A 21,640-nucleotide genomic window follows, 5' to 3' on the forward strand; every position below is an offset into this window, starting at 1 on the left:
GATTTTCTATGGGGTTGAGATCTGGAGACTGGCTAGGCCACTCCAGGACCTTGAAATACTTCTTACGAAGCCACTCCTTCGTTGCCCGGTCGGTGTGTTTGGGATCATTATCATGCTGAAAGACCCAGCCATGTTTCATCTTCAATGCCCTTGCTGATGGAAGGAGATTTTCACTCAAAATCTCACGATACATGGCCCCATTCATTCTTTCCTTTACACGGATCAGTCGTCCTGGTCCCTTTGCAGAAAAACAGCCCCAAAGCATGATGTTACCACCCCCATGCTTCACAGTAGGTATGGTGTTCTTTGGATGCAACTCAGCATTCTTTGTCCTGCAAACACGACGAGTTGAGTTTTTACCAAAAAGTTATATTTTGGTTTCATCTGACCATATGACATTCTCCCAATCTTCTTCTAGATCATCCAAATGCTCTCTAGCAAACTTCAGACTGGCCTGGACATGTACTGGCTTAAGCAGGGGGACACGTCTGGCACTGCAATATTCGAGTCCCTGGCGGCGTAGTGTGTTACTGATGGTAGGCTTTGTTACTTTGGTCCCAGCTCTCTGCAGGTCATTCACTAGGTCCCCCCGTGTGGTTCTGGGATTTTTGCTCACCGTTCTTGTGATCATTTTGACCCCACCGGGGTGAGATCTTGCGTGGAGCCCCAGATCGAGGGAGATTATCAGTGGTCTTGTATGTCTTCCATTTCCTAATAATTGCTCCCACAGTTGATTTCTTCAAACCAAGCTGCTTACCTATTGCAGATTCAGTCTTCTCAGCCTGGTGCAGGTCTACAATTTTGTTTCTGGTGTCCTTTGACAGCTCTTTGGTGTTGGCCATAGTGGAGTTTGGAGTGTGACTGTTTGAGGTTGTGGACAGGTGTCTTTTATACTGATAACAAGTTCAAACAGGTGCCATTCATGCAGGTAATGAGTGGAGGACAGAGGAGCCTCTTAAAGAAGAAGTTACAGGTCTGTGAGAGCCAGAAATCTTGCTTGTTTGTAGGTGACTTACTTATTTTCCACCATAATTTGCAAATAAATTCATTAAAAATCCTACAATGTGATTTTCTGGATTTCTTTTTCTCATTTTGTCTGTCATAGTTGAAGTGTACCTATGATGAGAATTACAGGCCTCTCTCATCTTTTTAAGTGGGAGAACTTGCACAATTGGTGGCTGACTAAATACTGACTAAATACTAAATACTTTTTTGCCCCACTGTAGCTAATGCAGCTAATTTAGCCTACTCAACAACCTCAGAGAGGAATTTCTATTTATGTTAGCTGGCTGGATACGGCTATCCAACACTGCAACACTTCCAATTAATTCAAGTTAGCTTTCGGTTTTATTAATATATTTCAACCGGGGCCTGTTGGTGTAACTTCTAAACTGCTTGCTGTACAGCGTGATAGGATTGGATTGTGGATTTACTAGTCCTATGTTGCTGTACCTAGAAAATCACGTCGTTGTCACACGTCCCTTGGAGGTCTGGAGAATTTTATATTTTAGGTTTTAATAGTCAGAGTGGGTACAACATCTCCTATACACTTCCTTATAAACTCACCAAATCAGTGTAAAAATCAATATTATTCTTTGAGGCTACCCGGAACATGTCCCAGTCCGCGTGATCATAACAATCTTGAAGCGTGGATTCTGACTGGTCAGACCAGCGTCGAATAGTCCTTATCCTGGGTACATCCTGTTTGAGTTTCTGCCTATAGGACGGGAGGAGCAAAATGGAGTCGTGGACAGATTTTTTTCCTTGAGGGCCGTCGGTTTGAGGATATACACGGCTGTGACAATAACCAACGAATAATTATCTTGGGAGATAATACGGTCAGCATTTGATTGTGAGGAATTCTAGGTCAGGTGAACAAAAGGACTTGATTTCCTGTATGTTATTACAATTACACCATGAATCGTTAATCATGAAACATACAACCCCGCCCTTCTTCTTCCCGGAGAGATGTTTATTTCTGTCGGCGCGACACACAAAGAATCCCGGTGGCTGTGCCAACTCCGACAGCATATCCTGAGAGAGCCATGTTTCCGTGAAACAAATATGCTACAATCCCTGATGTCTCTCTGGAAAGCAACCTTTTCCCTAATTTCGTCTACCTTGTTATCTAGAGATTGGACATTAGAGAGCAATATACTCAGAAGCAGTGGGTGGTGTGCGCGCCTCTGAAGTCTGACCAGAAGGCCTCTGCGGCGACTTTGTTTTGGGTCGGCCTCTGGGATCAGTTCAAATGCCCTGGGGGGTTCGGACAAAGGATCCGCTTCGGGAAAGTCGTATTCCTGATTGTAGTGCTGGTAAGTTGACGTCGCTCTGATATTCAATAGTTCTTCCCGGCTGTATGCAATAACACTTAATATTTTCAGGGCTAACAATGTAAGAAATAATACATTTAAAAAAAATACAAATACTGCATTTTCCTAAGGACTAGAAGTAAGGCGGCCCTCTCTATCGGCACCATCTTGTACTACATTAGATTGACGGTAACAGTCGTCAGATTACAGGTAAAACAAATTCTAATAAAATAAACACTGGCTGTTGTTGACAAGCATATTCAGTTCATATCACAGGAGGCTGCTGAGGGGAGAACAGCTCACAATAATGCCCGGAATGAAGCAAATGGAATGGCATCAAATACCTGGAAACCATGTGTTTGACGTATTTGATACCATTCCACTCATACCGCTCCAGTCATCACCCTTGAGCCCGTTCTGCCCAATTAACCTCTAGTGACTCCCAAACCCGCATGCGGGAGCGTAATCATCGCCTGAAACGAATTAGCATAATGCAGCGGACATAAATATCCCTAGAAAAAAGTCATATTCTAAAAATCACAAATGAAATATATTGAGACACAGCTTAGCCTTTTGTTAATCACCCTGTCATCTCAGATTTTCAAAATATGCTTTACAGCCAACGCTAGACAAGCATTTGTGTACGTTTATCATAGCCTAGCATAGCATTATGCCTTGCTAGCAGCAGGCAACCTTGTCACGGAAATCAGAAAAGCAATCGAATTAAATCGTTTACCTTTGATGAACTTCGGATGTCTTCACTCACGAGACTCCCAGGTAGATAGCCAAAGTTAATTTTTTCCCAAAATATTATTTTTGTAGGTGAAACAGCTCCGTTTGTTCTTCACGTTTGGCTGAGAAATCGCCCGGAAATTGCGGTCACCACAACGCCGAAAAATATTCCAAATTAGCTCCATAATATCGATAGAAACATGGCAAACGTTGTTTAGAATCCATCCTCAAGGTGTTTTTCTAATATCTATTCGATAATATATCCGTCGGGACAATTCGTTTTTCTCTAGGACTGATTGGAGTAATGGCTACCTCTGTACTTTACGCGAGAATCTCTCTCGGAGCCACCATGTGACCACTTACGCAATGTGCCCGCCTACGGCTATTCTTCAACAGAAATGCGTAAAACTACGTCACAATGCTGTAGACACCTTGGGGAATAAGTAGAAAGCGTAAGCTCGTTGATGGTACATTCACAGCCAAATAGGGAGTCATTGGAACGCAGCGCTTTCAAAACCTGGGGCACTTCCGGATTGGATTTTTCTCAGGCTTTCGCCTGCAACATCAGTTCTGTTATACTCACAGACAATATCTTTACAGTTTTGGAAACATTAGAGTGTTTTCTATCGAAAGCTATATCAATTATATGCATATTCTAGCATCTTTTCCTGACAAAATATCCCGTTTTAAAACGGCAATGTTTTTTTTTCTCCAAAAATTTAAATACTGCCCACTAGCACCAACAGGTTTTAAGGTGCCACAACCTCCTGTTGTTCATATACATATTATTAATATTTAATTCAGTGATTTAAATTATGATCCCATCCTCAGTAGCCTATTCCAGCAGGCTATTGGAAACAAAAACACTTCTTATTGTAAAATCACCTCGCTATTCATGTTGAATAAATTAGTCTGTTCATTTGAACTAAGCAAGCTGCTAAATCGTTCAGTTTACATCTTGTCTAGGCTGAAATGAGATGTAGGCCTTTCAGGGGCCATAGACGACCAGCCTTTAGCTAAGCAGACTATGGCAACATTTTATTACAATCATAAAACCAGATTTTAGTTTGTATCCTATGCCTATTGAAATGACAAGTCAATCTCGCAAATGGGCCATTTATAAAGGTTTTTAGTCTTAACATCAGGCAGATAATAACAGCACAACTTCCAGAAAGTAGGCTAACATTCATTTTTTTATGTTCATCCAAGTGTTTCTTGCTCAGAGATTTCGAGGTCCTCTGTCCAACTTTCAACACTCAAACTCTCCTGTCGGATTTATCTATAGTTATGCACACGCGCAAAGAGGATTTATTTACATTTATTAACCTGGTTCGAGCCCTGAATGCTAATTGGCTGTAAGCCTTGGCATATCAGACCATATCCCAGGGGTATGACAAAACAATACTTTTTACTGTTCTATTTACAGTGGTAACCAGTTTATAATAGCAACAAGGCACCCCGGGGCATTGTGGTATACAGCCAATATACCACGGCTAACGTCTGTCTCCAGACACTCCGCGTTGTGTTGTGCTTAAGAACAGCCCTTAGCCATGGTAAATTGGCCATAATAACTCAGCAAAAAAAGAAACGTCCTCCCACTGTCAACTGTTTATTTTCAGCAAACTTAACATGTGTAAACATTTGTATGAGCATAACAAGATTCAACAACTGAGACATAAACTGAACAGGTTCCACAGACATGTGAGTAACAGAAATGGAATAATGTGTCCCTCAACAAAGGGGGGGTCAAAATCAAAAGTATGTACCGATCCTGTGCAGGTGTTGTTTCACGTGGTCTGAAAAAGGGACATTTCTTTTTTTGCTGAGTTTACCATAACCCTTTTGCCTTTTGCTTAAATCATAGCATTCAAGGTTCAATGACATCCATTGATGGAAAATTAACTGTCCACTTTAAAAAGGGCAAATTAATTACATTTTCTCTTTCCACATATTACAATTCCTTTATTACAAATTTGACTTCTTGACATTCCCCTTTAACCTCTATCATAAACTCGCTGTTGTCACCCATTGGACTTCCGCTGACTGGATGTTTTTTTGTTTGTCGCACCATTCTCAGTAGAGACTGTCGTGCATGAAAACCCGTTTTTGAAATACTGGATTCGCCGCGGTTGGCACCGACAATCATACCACGTTCAAAGTCGCTTAGGTCACTCGTTTTGCCCATTCTAACGTTCAATCAAACAGTAACTGAATGCACGTCTGCCTGCTTTATATAGCAAGCCACGGCCACATGACTCACTATCTGTAGGAGCGATCCATTTTCAAGTGTATAACCCTTTTACAATTGGAGCAATTTTCTGTTGTTGTTTAGTCTAAGATGTCTAATCTTATCATACATTACAAGTTAGATTTTTTGTAAATTTTTAAGTGATAAAGTTACATTCCTTGAAGTTGATTCCTTGTTTTAATTGTTAAACTATTTTTCAAAATGAACTAGTGTCAATGTTGGTTAAACCCATATCATAATCCTGAAGTAAAGTGGGGAAGGGGTTTTGCCTATAATGTGTCTGTGATTCTGTGTTGTATTCCTAAATAAACATTTCCTCTTTGTCTAGTTGTAAGAGCTCCAGTTGGTTTTATTTGATTGTCACTCTCTCAGTATATCGGCTATGTGAATCTATTTTGCAGCTTATCATATAGCATGCTTCGCCAATGCAGCTATAGGACTACAGTATGGTGGCATTACATGCCTTATGCCATTTGTCATCTGAAGCAGGGAATAGCTAAACTCACACATTGTTTACATGTTGAGCTATATGTTCTCAATTTAAATTGATACCAATAGACAATGTATGAAGCAAACCATATACCAGATTTCGATTGCCGTTGTTCCCATAGAGAGACAGTACATGGTTGCTCTATGAATCACTGACACTGGATAAGCTAGCGACTGAGCTAACACAACTAACCTTTTAGGTCAATAATATGCTGTTTTTATTAACATTTTGTTGGCTTCATAATCGTGAGAGGAAATTAACTACCTAGTAGCTAGCTAGTTAGTTATAGCTAGGTAGCTTACAAGGTTAGGTGACCTTTCTCAAAACAAGCCTCATTGTGGCTAGCTACTTCTTGTCCCTAATCCTAGCCTTTACAGCCAAATATCTCTTCAGAAACCTCAAAATAAAAAATATTGATTCATGCCAGCATTGATTACATTTCCCCCCCTCTTGCTGCAGTTTTAGCTCATCTCAAATTAACTGAGAAATGCTGTGAAAACCAGCGTGCTGCAAACATTCAAAAAAATGTTTTGTCACTAGTGCTTGTTTTGTTCAAATCTTTAGTCCTCACCTACCGTTATTCCTACGGCACTAATCTGGTGAGCATCTTTTGGAGCTCTGCTCATTCAAGGCATTTGATTGGTTTGACGTGTTGCAAGGCGACACTGATTTACACCGGGTTCCGACCACTCTTTAGCTGATTTCTGCCATGGAACTTCTCCAGGATTCACGTTTTAGGGCTATGAGTTTACTAATGCGTTAGTTCTCATTTCTTGACGATAACTTTAATATGGTGACATTGTTGTAGGCTGTGTAGCGGTTAGCAGTTATGGTACGAAGGGTTTGGCTTGAAGCATTTGGGCCTATTCACAGACAGCTGTTGTGTTGTGCACTAAAGTCCATAAGCAAAGGGAAAAGGTGAGAGGAGGAGAGTCTGCGGGTGATCAGGGGTATATTCATTCCGCTGATTCTGGTGCAAAACGTTTCTTACACGGAAGCAAACTGAACAAAACTGGGAGGGACCTATCTGAATTTGTCCAATAGAAACTCTCGTTTGGACTAATGATTACACACCAGATCAGCTAGATGCAGGCTAGATTCAGGCAAGAGTGTGCAAGGTGGTGCTGAATGTGTCTGATTACTCCAATATATCTCTCGACCTGTGCACCTACGTTATAAAATTACATTTATAGACTAGGTTGTAGCAACCTCATGATGGGTATAGGGCCATTTTTAGTAACATGTAGTAGCTTAAACAACCTTACATTGAGTTGGGTGAATGGAATATGAAAACCATGGTCATAAATAAAGAAAAATCTTCCTCCCTAATCTTAAATGGAACCGACCGCCACTGGTTGGGTTGTGTGTTCGATGGAAATCCTGTGTGTGCTGCCAACTGTGCATGCGCGTGTGTGTGTGTGTGTGTGCACTGCTAAATTACAGTGTTGTGTGTTGCAGAGAGGTGGCGTGCTGATCAACACTGCAATGACTAAGGCAAGTCCAGCTGTGAAAACAGCCTACAGATATGGATTAATAACGTTCCCAATCAGACCTGTGTCAAATACGTCCAATATGTTCAAATACTAGAGCTTCTCTTGATTTAGTTTGGAACCAGTGGAATAGTCCCACAAGTGCAAACTCCGAGCTAAGTCAAGCACACCTCAAATACTTTCATATTGGACACACACAACATGAAAACCTAACCTTAAAATGTGTATTTAGTCATACAGGTTCTCACTCTGAATATCCGAAAGGTTGTAGTTAGCTGGTAAATGTCATTGTTCTACTAGGACTTTGTATGTATATGCATGTGTGTGATGCCCTTTCCAACTTTAGTCTTTGTCCTTTTGGCCAGCAGGATCAAAGCAGGCCTTGATGTTACACCAGACCACTGTCGAATATTAATGGAGCCTGTGGTTATTTCTAATGCCTGTGTTTCTCTCCTTCAGGCCAAGAGTCATGCCAAGAGGGGCATTCGCAGGCTCAAGCAAAGGGTGACCTATGTGAATTCACACCTCTCCAGGGCTCACACACACACACACTCTGTTTTATATGGAGCATGTGACTCAGCTCACTCAGAGATGAGCAGGGTTGTAATGACTTGTGAAACATGTGCATTGTGCTTTGTCGTCATCCAGCTACAGCCCTAACCCTTTATTGTTTGCATATTTCATAAATGAGCCACTGATTCCTTCAAAGGAAATGCAACCAGATGTTTCCATAAGTCTGGTCCTTTTGATAAGGCAATTTCAGTTTGAACTCACCGTCAGAGAGAGGCTGAGGACAGGGACACTGACTAACTGGCTCTCACTAGGCTGTACTCGGCACACACACATACACACACACACACACACACACATGAGTTCAGAATGATTTAATCTGATTTGACCTGGCCACACTCCAAATACATGCATAACTGTCTGTTTTATTATGTTATACACACATTATGGCACACTCACTTGACACACTCACTCCTCTCTCTTTCTCTCGCTACACCCCCCCGTTTTCTCACACCATCTCTCCATCTCCTCCCTCTATCGCTCTCTCTCAGGAAGAGGAGGATGATGGGCCGTTCTGCTCAGGGTCTCCCACCAGCACCAAGAGTCTGTCACCACGGAGACTGCAGAAGAGGAGACATGTGAGTGACACACACGCACAAACTATTCCTACGTCTCCGTTCCCATCCCTCTCTTCCCATCTCTCTTCTCATCTATCTCCACATCTAATCTTTCTTCCTCATCTACCTCTTCCTTTGGTCTAGTCTCTCCATCCTTCCTCCTATTCGTTACTTTGTAGTAGTTTGTCAATGTGCCAGATGATAAGTAATGATAAGCAGATTTTCTAGTGTGTTACATCAGCAATAGTAAAATGCACTGTACACTCTACAATGTTTATGTAAGTTTGTTAGTTTGCTCTGTCTGTATGGACAGTCAACACAACAACACAGCTCCTCTGCTTTTCACCACTTCTTAAGGAGAATCTGCTTGTGGCATCATTAAAAACACGGCATGTCTCCCTAGTATGTGCAAGCTGGCACATGCACTCTCCATGCACCCCCCCCCCCCCCCCCCCCCCCCCCCCATACCTCTCTGTTTCTCTCTCTTGTTCCCTCCTCTTTGTTTCTCTCTTGTTCTCCCCTCCCTCTCCCTCTCTCTCTCTCTCTCTAATGCACTCACACAAACAATACTCCTGTTAGATTTAGCTTGCATGGTGATTGCGAGGTTGTCAGCTCGATGTCACATACATCCCTGCTGAAAAACTGCATAGACCAGTATTGTCTGTGCCAGCATGGTCTAGTTGGTCAAGCTGGTCTGACCAGTGTGGTCTAACTGGTTCTGCTGGCCCACCAGCATGGTCTTGCTGGTCAAGCTAGTCTGATCAGCATGATTACGCTGGTAGACCAGCCTTCGATGTGTTTTCTCTGGTGATAGCCTTCGTTGTGTTTTTGCTGGTAAACTGCCTTCGGCTGTGTTTTTACTGGTGGCTAGCCTTCACTGTGTTTTGGACACTGTTGGTTTGCTTTAGCATAAGCTAAAGCAAAACCAAAATCAAGTCACATTATGCTGGCTTGCAAAGTGATGTTTAATTCCAATTGGAATCCAGCCAGAGTGGATTCCCCCAATCTGCATTCAGAATGACTTGAAGGGATAGACAGATTTATAAATGAGACTACCTAAACTACACTATATACGGAAGTATGTGGACACACCTTCAAATTTGTGGATTCTGCTATTTCAGCCACACCCATTGCTGGCAGGTGTATAAAATTGAGCACACAGCCATTTAATCTCCTTAGCCTAACATTGGCTGTAGAATGGCCTTACTGAAGAAAGAGCTCAGTGACTTTCAACTTGGCACCATCATAGGACGCCACCGTTCCAACAAGTTAGTTTGTAAAATGTCTGCCCTACTAGAGCTGCCCCGGTCAATGTGAAGTGGAAAAGTCTAGGAGCAACAACGGCTCATCCACAAAGTGGTAAGCCACACAAGCTCACAGAATGAGACCGCCAAGTGCCGAAGTGCCTAAAAATCGCCCGTCCTCTGTTGCAACACTCCACGACTGAGTTTCAAACTGCCTCCAGAAGCAATGTCAGCACAAAAGCTTAAGATCACCATGCGCAATGCCAAGCGTCGGCTGGAGGGGTGTAAAGCTCGCCGCCGTTGGACTCAAGCAGTGGTAACGCCTTCTCTGGAAGGCGCTTCGCCATCTGGCTGTCCACAGCAGGTGTCCACATACTCTTGGCAATGTTGTGTACCTAAACTTGAACAACCATTTAAGTAACGGGTGCAATAAGTCAAACTAACAGATTGGATTCGTTTAGAAAAATGTATGTTATTTGTCTCTGTGCAGCAAAATATCAAATAAATGTGCATAAACACAGGTATTGAAACAAACAATTAAAAACACCTCAATGCGATAGATAATGCTGGGAAATATGATAATGGTGGGTGTGGTTTTGCAGACCAGCAAATTTCGGATTACTTAGGAGTCAACCTCACTTGGCGTTTTATCTCAACTCACGGTTGCCAGCGATCTGAATTTCCTGCTATGCCACTGGATCTACATTCTGTCATTTGTCCCGGTAGGGCAGTGCTTCCCAAACTCGGTCCTGGGGACCCCATGGGGTGCACGTTTTGTTTTTTGACCTAACACTAACCAGCTGATTCAAATAATGAACTCATCATCAAGGTTTGATTATTTGAATCAGCTGTGTATTGCTAGGGCAAAAGCCAAAACGTGCACCCCTTGGGGTCTCCTGGACCGAGTTTGGGAAATGCTGCTGTAGGGGGAACTCTTTTGGGTTCCACGTAGAACCCTGTCATTTGTTACTATGGGGGAACCCTTTTGGGAGCCACGTATAACCCTTTTGATTTGTCCTTGCCAGATACAACTTTTTTGAGTTCCATTTAGGGCCCTCTCATGAAGAACCCTCTGGTTCCAGGTAGAACCAATGACATGTTCTACAGTTATACTTATAGGATACTTTAAATGGGCTTATGTTCAAAATGACTGTAATTTGACAGTAAGTTACCTACTGAGTTGCACTAAGAATACAGTGTTTTTATATACTGAATAAAAATATAAACACAACATGCAACAATTTAAAATATTTTACTGAGTCACAGTTCAAATTAGGAAATCAGTCAATTTAAATAAAAAATATTAGGCCTTTATTTATGGATTTCACATGGCTGGGGATACAGATATGCATTTGTTGGCTATAGATACTGTACCTTTTAAAAAAGGTAGGGGCATGGGTGAGAAAACCAGTCAGTATCTGGTGTGACCACCATTTGCCTCATCTCCTTCGCATAGAGTTGATCTGGCTGTTGATTGTGGCCTGTGGAATGTTGTCCCACACTTTTCAATGGCTGTGCAAAGTTTCTGAATATTGGCGAGAACTGGAAAACACTGTCGCACATGTCAATCCAGAGCAACACAAATATGCTCAATGGGTGACATTTCTGGTGAGTATGCAGGCCATGGAAGAACTGGGACATTTTCAGCTTCCAGAAATTGTGTACAGATCCTTGGAACATGGGGCCGTGCATTAATCATGCTGAAACATGAGGTGATGGAGGCGGATGAATGGCATGACAATTAGCCTCAGGATCTCGCCACGGTATCTGTGTGCATTCAAATTGCCATCGATAAAATGCAATTGTGTTCGTTTTCTGTAGCTTATGCCTGCCCATAAGCCCACCGCCACCATGGGGCACTCTGTTCACAACGTTGACATCAGCAAACCCCTAGCCCACATGACGCTATACACGTGGTCTGCGGTTGTGAGGCTGCGGTTGTGAGGTTGTACTGCCATATTCTCTAAAACATCGTTGGAGGCGGCTTATGGTAGAGAAATTAACACTAAATTATCTGGCAACAGCTCTGGTGGACATTTCTGCAGTCAGCATGCCAATTGCACTCTCCTTCAAAACTTGAGACAGGTGTGGCATTTATTAAGCAAATATTCAACTGAGATCAGCGCAGAAATGCGGTAATTACATAAAATGACCATAATCCATTAGTCCTGTTCTTTCCAGCTCGGACAGAGATTTCGTCAGTCTAGCTAAATAGTATGACTAAAGACAGTACAGTATGGGAGCACAGCGATAAAGTGATGTGGCAGGGCGGATCTGCCCGAGCAGAGATGAGAGGATGACTTTAAGGAATGAAAAATAATGAAGTCATCAAATAAAAACCTAAGTAATATACACAACTGAAATGTGTGTACGCATTTTAGAGCTGACCCCATTTAGGCGATTGTTTGGTCGATAGGCTGTTGTTCAACCCGAAATGTCATTAATCGAGCAGTCACAAATATATATTTTTATTTCATGGTGCACAAGACACCGGGCTGATTCGCGCCTGTCTCAGTGGACTAAACCATTGCGGAGGCCACAGGGATGGATGGCACAGTTCATCACTCTAAGATGTGATACTGAAATTGTATACGGTTATATTATGTAAAAAATAATGGTGCAACACCAATAAGTCAAGTATTATTTTAGGTAACACTTTAATTGACACCCAGTGTCATAACATGTTATGTCATAAGAGCTGACATAACTTGTCATAAGAGCTGACATAACCTGTTATAATATGGTCATAACACTGTCATGACATATGCGTTATTTTATGGCTGTTTATGACACCTACATAAGAGTGTAAAATTCCACAAAACCTACCACACAAGGCAAAATATTCTGTTACACAATAGCCTATGTGTCAAACAGTATGTTTGTTATATAATGTTTTTGGAAATTGGCCATATTAAATTATTATTGTAATTGTGCACCCATTGATGGCAGACATTTACTTACACCAACGGCCTGTTGCTGATGACTGGGTTGAATACAGGAGCAGATTTATGGAGCAGGACAAGACACCCTCTTTTTGACTGAGGCCATGTATGTGATAGGCCTATCTGGCTTATGTGATTATGATGGTCATAATGCTTCTTGACTGTTTCAAAGCGTATTTTCATAGTCCACGTAAATTGACACAGGATAGTTATGCTTCATTACAATGTCATGAAGTAAATCTGCTACTAGTTATTTAAAATATGATTTTAAAAAACGAAATAATTCATTATAACAACAACAGGATTTATTTTTATTTTTTTATTTAACCTTTTTTTAACTAGGCAAGTCAGTTAAAAACAAATTCTTATTTACAATGACGGCCTAAGCCAATTGTCCACCACCCTATGGAACTCCCCATCACGGCCGGATGTGATACAGCCTGGAATCGAACTAGTGACGCCTCTCGCACTGAGATGCAGTGCCTTAGACCGCTGCACCACTCAGGAGCCCAAGAAACAAACTTTCAAATTAAAGGAAACTTCTCGGCAGCAAAAAAAACGACTTTGATGAAATGTTTTGACACTCTTATGTAGGTGTCATAACCAGCCATAAAATAACGCAATGTACCTATGTTACAACAGGTGTAAATATATGAGTCAAGACAATGTTATGACCATGTTATGACTAGTTATGTCAGCTGTTATGACACATTATGACATGGTTATGATCGTGTTATGACACTGGGTGTTAAGTAAAGTGTTTTTCACAGCACAGTTGAAAAATATATGGCCAATAGAAATCAAAACTGGATGGTGTTCAGAGATAGATGGGAGGGGTTGAGTGGAGCTGAGTGAAGGGTGGGACTAAAAACAAACCAAGGATAACTATAGTAAAATACACTGTGTCCGTAAAATGTATACAGTATGTATAATCTGGAAGTAGAAGCCTAAGTGTTGTTTGTTAGTTTAATTATGGGAGGGGTGGTAGGGTTAGGGGAAAATAATAAAGGAAAATTTGCTCGATATTTGGCAACATACCCATCGACCACTTAAACTAGTACAACACTTCCACTGAGGTTTGGCACAAATACACATATATTAGTTCACGCCCCCCCCCCCCCCCCCAATATGCTAATGAGCCCCACTGGTACATTGCCCCCACCTACATTTCAAATCTCTGTGAAGATTTTTTTTTTTACCATTATACTAAATTATGTACCCTAAAAGGAACCAACCAGTACCATGTGAGTTCCTATGTGTACCTCTGAAGGTACCTTATGTTTACCTTTGACCTTTTTGTACCTCAGGGAACAGCACTGTATCCTAACCATACCCTAATTTTGAGAGTGAGGATATATGTTGTTGGTAGTAAAGATGTATCTGGTGGCACTGCTGAGACATTAATGCACTTCAGCCCAAAAGCTTGCAAGTTTAAATCCCCAAAGCAATTTTTGCACACCTTACATCCAGTGTCCCTTAGCACTGCTATTTTTACATTGGTGTTGTCAGATAATCTGACAATTATCGACTTGGGCAACTTTTAGCAAAGTGCAGGAATGTTTTCTTGCATTAAATCTGTGGCCAATCTCTCTCATGTCCACAGACCTGGTGGCGTAGCAGGAAATTCAGGTCATTAGCAACCAAGAGGTTGTGAGTTCAAATCCCAAGTGAGGTATAGTCTCAAGTAACCAGCGTTCAGCATCACACTGTCCTTTTACAGCAATAACACCTGAATTCAGTTGTAAAAATTCTGTAACTTGTTGTCGTGTGTGTGTGTGTGTGTGTGTGTGTGTGTGTGTGTGTGTGTGTGTGTGTGTGTGTGTGTGTGTGTGTGTGTGTGTGTGTGTGTGTGTGTGTGTGTGGTGGTCCTGCAAGACTAGCTGGTCTGCAAATCCACATCCATCATTATCATGTTTCCCATGCAATGCTCTATTGCAGTTGGATTTTTAGAATTTTGGGATCACAACTACAGACACAAACCAAGGGGAAACACTGAGATTGTGAGGCCAAGACGGTCGCCACGGCCACGGGTTTCTGTCCTGTAATGAACTGTGTTATATCCTGTGTGCTTGATGAGGCTGATGAACACACAAAAAAATTGTGACGGCTCAACCACTACCAATTAGAGATTCTTTACCGAGGTCTCTGCAACACACATGCAAACACGCCACTGAGCTCTGTTCATGGCCATAGTAACGGGACCCCAGGGACTTCTGGTGCAGAGACACACTGGATGGCATGTCCCAGAGCACTTGTGTGTGTGTGTGTGTGTTAGGCATCGCTTCCAGTTTAAGATACATTTCTCAATCAGACTTGTACCCAGACCAAGTCCTGTACCCAAATCCTCATACCCTGTACCCCTCAATGGAGCCCCATTGGGCAAGACTACCTCTCCGTTCCTGCGACCTGCATATGACCCAGCCCCATGCCCGAGCCCTGTACTCAACTCATATACCCCATTCTAACAATATACAGTACCTTTGCCTCAACCCCAAACTCTATCTGTTCCTGGTAATAAAGATAAAGATGTACCTGGTAGCACTGCTGAAACATTAATGCACTTCTGCCAAAAAGCTTGCAATTTTAAATCCCCAAAGCATTTATGCACGCTTTACATCAAGTGTCCCTGAGCACTGCTATTTAAGAATGAGCAACTATTTAAGAATGGCGCCGGAGGGGAAAGCTGCGGTTTTACCAATTGTGCCATTTTGTGGGTTTTTTTGCATTGTTTGTAACTTATTTTGTACATATCTTGTTGCTACCATCTCTTATGACTCACTTTCTTTAATGAGTTGGACGTGAGTTATATAATGTTGCTCCCAGACAATGCCCAAATCCCCGTCATTCACATGAAGAAAATAAGGAAATTCAGGGAGCAGAGATCAGGGTGCCTTGTGAGAATTTGTCAGCGAGTGTGTAACCCACCTTCTACTATCTGTTCTATTAGCCAACGTGCAATCACTGGAGAATAAACTGGATGAGCTCTGTTCGAGACTATCCTACCAACGGGACATTAAAAACTGTAATATCTTATGTTTTACGGAGTCGTGGCTGAACGACAACATGGATAATATACAGTTGGCTGGGTTTTCCTTGCATTGGCAGGACAGAACAGCTACGTCCGGTAAGACGAGGGGTGGTGGTGTGTCTCTCTATTTGTCAATTACAGCTGGTGCGCGCTGTCTAATATTAAGGTTGTCTCGAAGTATTCGAGGACAACAACCTCTCCCTCAACGCGAGCAAGACAAAAGAGATGATCGTGGACTACAGGATAAGAAGTGCCAAACACGCCCCCATTCACATCGACGGTGCTGTAGTGGAGCAGGTCGAGAGTTTCACCGACAAACTGTCATAGTCCAAACACACCAAGAAAGTTGTGAAGAGGGCACGACAATGCCTTTTCCCCCTCAGGAGACTGAAAAGATTTGACATGGGTCCCCAGATCCTCAAAAAGTTATAAATCTGCACCATCGAGAGCATCCTGACCCTTTGCATCACCGCCTGGTATGGCAACTGCTCGGCATCCGACCATAAGGCCCTACAGAGGGTAGTGCGTACAGCCCAGTACATCACTGGGGCCAAGCTTTCTGGCATCCAGGACCTATATAGTAGGCGGTGTCAGAGGAAGGCCCAAAAAATTGGCAAACACTCCAGTCACCGAAGTCATAGACTGTTTCTCTGCTACTTTTACACTGCTGCTACTCGCTGTTTATTATCTATGCATAGTCACTTTACCCCTTCGTACATGTACAAATTACCTCGACTAACTTGTACCCCCGCTCATTGACTCAGTACCGGCACCCCCTGTATATAGCCTCATTATGGTCACTTTTTTTTTACATTTGTTTATTTAGTAAATATTTTCTTAACTCTCTTTTCTTAAAACTTCATTATTTGTTAAGGGCTTCTAAGTAAGAATTTCACGGTAGGGCCTACACCTGTTATATTCGGCGCATGTGACAAATATCATTTGACTTGATTTTATCTCTACTGTACCAGGCCCAATGTAGGCCAGGGCTACCTCTCTGCTCCTCTCCATCTCTGCATATTAAAGTTGATATTACAAACCACTTATCTAGTGTATAATTCATACACACTTTGCCCTGCACACACACCTCACACACACACACACCTTACTCACGTACTCACAGTCACACACTCAGCTCTCTGAGTGATATGGACATCTTAACTTCTCATACCTTTTATCACCATGTAGCATTAACAGCAATCTCTGTTTCTGTCCTTGAAATGAAGTGAATAAATGATCTGGTTAATCTTTGGAGTTTATTCTAATATTAGATATTTTATATTAGATCAGTGTAATTATGAAATGAACATTTTTCGGTTTAGTTTTTTTGGCCAGTTCATTCAAGTGTCACTAAAAGAGCATGTCCGTTAAAAGTATGTGGGAGGTATTCCTTGATTTGCACACCCGGAATGTTCTCTTAGTGTGAAATACTAACAAACACAAACCTATTGTCTTGCTTCTCTATGTTTGGGAGTGATTGCTCACCTCGTGTGTGTTTGTGTGTGTGTTTTAGCGGATGCAACAGTACGTTAGCTGTGTGAGAGCGAGACGGTGGTATGCATAGTGACAGCAGGCTTGTGGCAGGGCTCAGCAGTGTGACGCTGACACTACTCTACCATAGACTGAATAAATGCTAGCATGGGGGGGTGGGAAGAGCGAGAGCGAAGAGAGTGTTTGGGGGGGGGGGGGGTGCTAGTGTGGATGGTTTGTTTTTGTGCTTCTGTTCTAATGGGGAAAAACTGCACACATCTGCATGGTGATGATGTGGAGATTGGAGCCTGTCAGGTTGTGTGTGGGTGGGTGTGTGTAGGCTGTGTGTGTTTAGGTGGTTATTTGTAGTCTAGCCTGAGATTCTTGTCTGAAGCTAAGCTGCCACCTCATGGTAGCTTTAAATTACTGCATACGTCAACAGACACGCTGGTTGATTTTATAGGATTGCTTATTTATTTATTTATTTTTGCAAAATGGTCAGAATACTTTTAATTTAGCCCGTTTGTTAAAAGCATGTGCTTTCAGAGGCAGCCAGTTGGACAGACAGGCAGGCAGTGTATCCTGCCTCAAACACTGTCTGTAGTTTTATGTCTAACAGAAAGACAGACTTGGCCATGGTTCTGGCTCCCTCTTTCACTCCCCCCCCCCCCCTCTATAGATCCCACTCCCCCCTCTCTACCGCCCTCTCTCTCTCTATCCCTCCTCTTTCTCTCTCTCTCATTTCATTTTCCCCCCTCCCTCTCTCTCTCCGTGTGGTTTGTTTGGCATATCTCGCATACCCTGCCAAGCTGTGAGATCAGTGGCCACTCAGAAACACCATATGAAATGTATAATGTAAAGCTGGTACTTAAAGTCTCTAGCGCTCTGTCGTTGGCATGCTCGCTTAACATAACCGGTCATGCAGACGAGAGACTGAAAGAGAGGAAAAAAAGGGTTTTCGTCAAATATTTCTACTGAAATGGACAGTGATTACTATTTTCCCCTCGTAAGAAGGGGGAGTGAAATATAGAGTTATTGTATGGCATATGAAGGATTAATAGAGCCACTGCCATGAGCACTCCTTCAAATAGATTTCATATCTTGGCTCATTCCGTTTGGAAAGCGAAAGCTTGACACTATACAATAGGTTAGAGGATGACTTGGCCATATTGAAACTCTCCTTACTTACAGCACGACTGGCTGGAATATACAGGTTTTTATTTCACCAGAAGTGCCTCAATAAATTCTTCTTCTTAAAAAAATTTTTTTTTACTGCAAATAATGATTTGTTGCCACAAAATGTGCAACTGCAGCGGTATTGACAGTGACTAAACATGCGGCCACTGTAACAAAATGACTCGCCATTGTGTATATCACATTAGTGATCCAAAAAAAAAGTATTCTAAAAAAATGTTCACAGACAGTAAGACCGTCTATTGTTATGCCAGCAGAGGTTACTGTGCAGAGTACCTATTGAACCACATTAACCGTGTGCTTAGTGATTTTAGTGTGCTTTTAAACAAATTAGAGCCTTTTTTTTCCCACCTTCTGTCCTCCAAACTGATGGTTTTAGCCAGATTCCGTGAAAATTGCCTTTTTCCATTTTCATTATTAGACTTCATTTGCTGCCTCTTTTCCTGGTGTGGCACTCTCCCTCGCTCTCTCCTTCTTTCTCCCCTTCTCTTTCACTGCAGCAGACTCACTGCGAGAGAAAAACAACAGTCATCTGTCATGTGAGAGAGGTGAAGACAGAGAGAATGAGAGGCAGAGATGGAGGCTGAGGGAATGAGAGAGGGGGGGAAGAGAAACGAGAAAGAGAGGGAGAGACAGGAGAGAATCACTTTTCCATTTTCACCTCTCAGTTTTATATTAGTCTGTCATGAGAAGTGAAGGCGGAAGTTGTTTCACCCAGACTTCCTCTAGCATGGTTGTCTCGTCTTTACGGTTTCATCAAATAACATGCTACTGCCACTGTAATAATTACAACTCTGGATGACTTCCATGTTCATTCAGTATGTGTGTTTCATAAATGGAAAGTGTGTATGCATGTCTTTTTGTTTTCTGTATGTTTTGCCCTTCCAACAGTGTGTAGGTGTAGGTTGTCTAGCATGGATACAATTATGACCATAGGAAAGGGCAGGCTGAGCCGGGTGTGGTTATGATGTGGGCTGAGCTCTATGGCCTGGGTATGGTTTGTTGTGTTTGAGGGTTCACCTTGTTTTAATAAACACCTAGACACACCGAGAGGCCCCGTTTCCCTAAACATGCCTAAGTGCACAAATGAACAGGCTAAATAGCAGCAAGGACCATGACCTGTGTGTGTGCGTGTGTGTGTGTGCGTGCCCCAGCACCCACCCTCTTGCAGGTGCATCTCCAGTCTCCCTAACTGTCAAGCCAGCCTCTGCGTGAATGATTTGATATGTGTGTGTGTGAATGAACGCCCGTGCGCTTGTGTGTACATGGTATCACAGTGCTGATTTACGGCCCTGACACAGGAATCCATGAAAGTTTTTTTTTTAGGAGATGGGAGGCCTGAGCCGCTCTATAATGGTCTTTATTATTATAGCTCCTAGCTACCAGAGACAGAGAGCAGCCTGAGCCGGGCAATCAGCGCCGCACTACATGTGTTCCTGTTTAGCCCAATGGCAAAGAGGACTAAGTGGCTGCTCTACACATTTCTCCTCCCTTAGCTTTTATGGCAAAGGCGGTGGTTAACCCTTTCTGTATGTATGTGTGTGTGTGTGTGTGTGTGTGTGTGTGTGTACCCTAAATGAGCAGCGGCCAGCGACACGTTACATTCCGCCCGTCTTGCTGGCACTGTGTCAGCTAATCAAGACCGGGTTGGTGCAAGGCCCTAATGTTTCCCCCCTCTCCTCTGTCTCCAGGGGTTATGGGTCCCCCTTTTCCTCTTTCTCTCCCTCAATCATTTACATCCGACCTGTCCTCTCTCTCTCTCTCTCTCTCTCTCTCTCTCTCTCTGTCTCTGTCTCTGTCTCTGTCTCTCTCTCTCTCTGTCTCTCTCTCTCTCTCTGTCTCTCTCTCTCTGTGTTTTTGTGACGAGTCATGGTTGCCCTCTAGGGGATGTGAAAGTGACAGGCTTTTATAATGTGGCAAACCTGGTTTTAGAGGCTGCTTTAGAGGCTGCGTTGGTACAGGAAAGAAAAAGGGGTGAGAAGGTAAAGAGAGAGACTGAGATGGTTAGAGAGGACAAGGGAGGGAGAGAGAACATTATACAGTGTGCACGAGATATACAAAGATGTGAATTAGATGTGCAGCGAGAGAGTTAAAGAGAGGTAGAGTGAGTAAAAGACTACACGTCTGTGGTGGATAAAAGTATTTTTAATAGCAGGCCTTGGGCTGAGCTGAGCTCTTATAGGGGAGGAGAGAGGGAGGAGGGGGAGGCGTGTGCCTTAAAGGTTCTTTCTCCTTTAAGTCCCCAAACCGTTAAACGTGCTACACAGGTGGCTTATTATACACACTGGACTTGAGCTACCTGGCACTGGACTGGACTGGGGTGGGAATGACACCCCGTTGCCAACACAAACACAGCACACCGCCATCATAAAGAGTTATTTTTGTTGTTGTTGTTGTCATGGTCAGATGTGATGGTCATTTGCCTTGAGTAACCTGTCGATCTCATTGTCTCTGTTTGTGTGTCAGCATTATTATGCAAAGTCTTCCATGGGATGTCCTGACTTTGCCATCGATGACGATGAACTGGACACTGCCAGCAAGTAAGAGTCTGTTATATGAATATGATAATACCAATAATCTCCCAGTATTGTTTGAATATGTATGACGTGTGACATTTATTTATCTATCCTTTCAGGTGAGTCTCATTGAGACAGCTATCAATTTTACTAGTGAGCCCTAGCCAAGAGCAAACATCGCAATACAATAAAATTATTCAAGTTGGTTCCATGGTAGTCTCCTCTTTCATGAAAGTTGTTTGTTCTGTCACTTGGAAAAAATCATCTCCCTGTCCTGTCCTTCACTCTTTACTATGGTATAGACAGGTTCCCCCTCATCCTCTTCATACTCACATCAATGCTGCCCTCCAGTGGTTTAGTCCTACAGTAAGGACCCCACGGTAGATTTATTGCATTGTGATTATAGCCTCTTGGACAGATCATTATTCATGAAATGATCATTGATTTGCTGAGTTTATTTGCTGGCTTATTAATACATTTATTTACTGAATTATTTTTGTTATTTTATTTTCTGTATTTCATGTATTTGTTGATTTGCTAAATTTATTTTTGCTAATTTATTTTGCTAATTTAATTTGCTCGCCTTGAGGATCTCGTCTGAGGACAGTGGGGAGATGCCGTCCTACACTGAGGACAGTGACGACTCCTATTCGTTGGAGCTAGACACAGACTCCTCCCACACAGGCCAGATGAACCTATTAGAGGAGATCCTTGACTCTCTGAGCACCACCAGCACAGAGCATGGAAAACTCAGCGCTGCCAAGAGCCTGGACTTCTTCAGATCTATGGACGACATCGACTATAAGTCTCCGGTAAGAGAAACATCTGTAACATCTAAACCACACTC

At 42.6% G+C, this 21,640-nt stretch overlaps 1 protein-coding gene across 33 annotated transcripts in view; it reads left to right on the forward strand.

The window, feature by feature from the left end:
• The window catches only part of dennd1b (DENN domain containing 1B), a 175,933-nt gene that overhangs the window by 149,323 nt on the left and 4,970 nt on the right, over positions 1-21,640 (forward strand). For 15 of the 33 annotated variants that reach the window (XM_036969293.2, XM_036969296.2, XM_090232108.1 and 12 more), the window contains 5 exons: positions 7,241-7,276; positions 7,732-7,785; positions 8,334-8,420; positions 20,744-20,817; positions 21,383-21,605. In XM_036969293.2, coding sequence (XP_036825188.1) covers positions 7,241-7,276; positions 7,732-7,785; positions 8,334-8,420; positions 20,744-20,817; positions 21,383-21,605 — 474 coding nt within the window. Of the gene's footprint in view, positions 1-7,240; positions 7,277-7,731; positions 7,786-8,333; positions 8,421-20,743; positions 20,818-20,912; positions 20,998-21,382; positions 21,606-21,640 lie in introns of those variants that run through there. The other 18 variants (XM_036969294.2, XM_090232093.1, XM_090232100.1 and 15 more) reach the window with 3 other exon arrangements.

Source organism: Oncorhynchus mykiss, chromosome 4 (genome assembly GCF_057628025.1).
Source record: "Oncorhynchus mykiss isolate SJ-2025 chromosome 4, ASM5762802v1, whole genome shotgun sequence".
Taxonomy (NCBI): domain Eukaryota; kingdom Metazoa; phylum Chordata; class Actinopteri; order Salmoniformes; family Salmonidae; genus Oncorhynchus; species Oncorhynchus mykiss.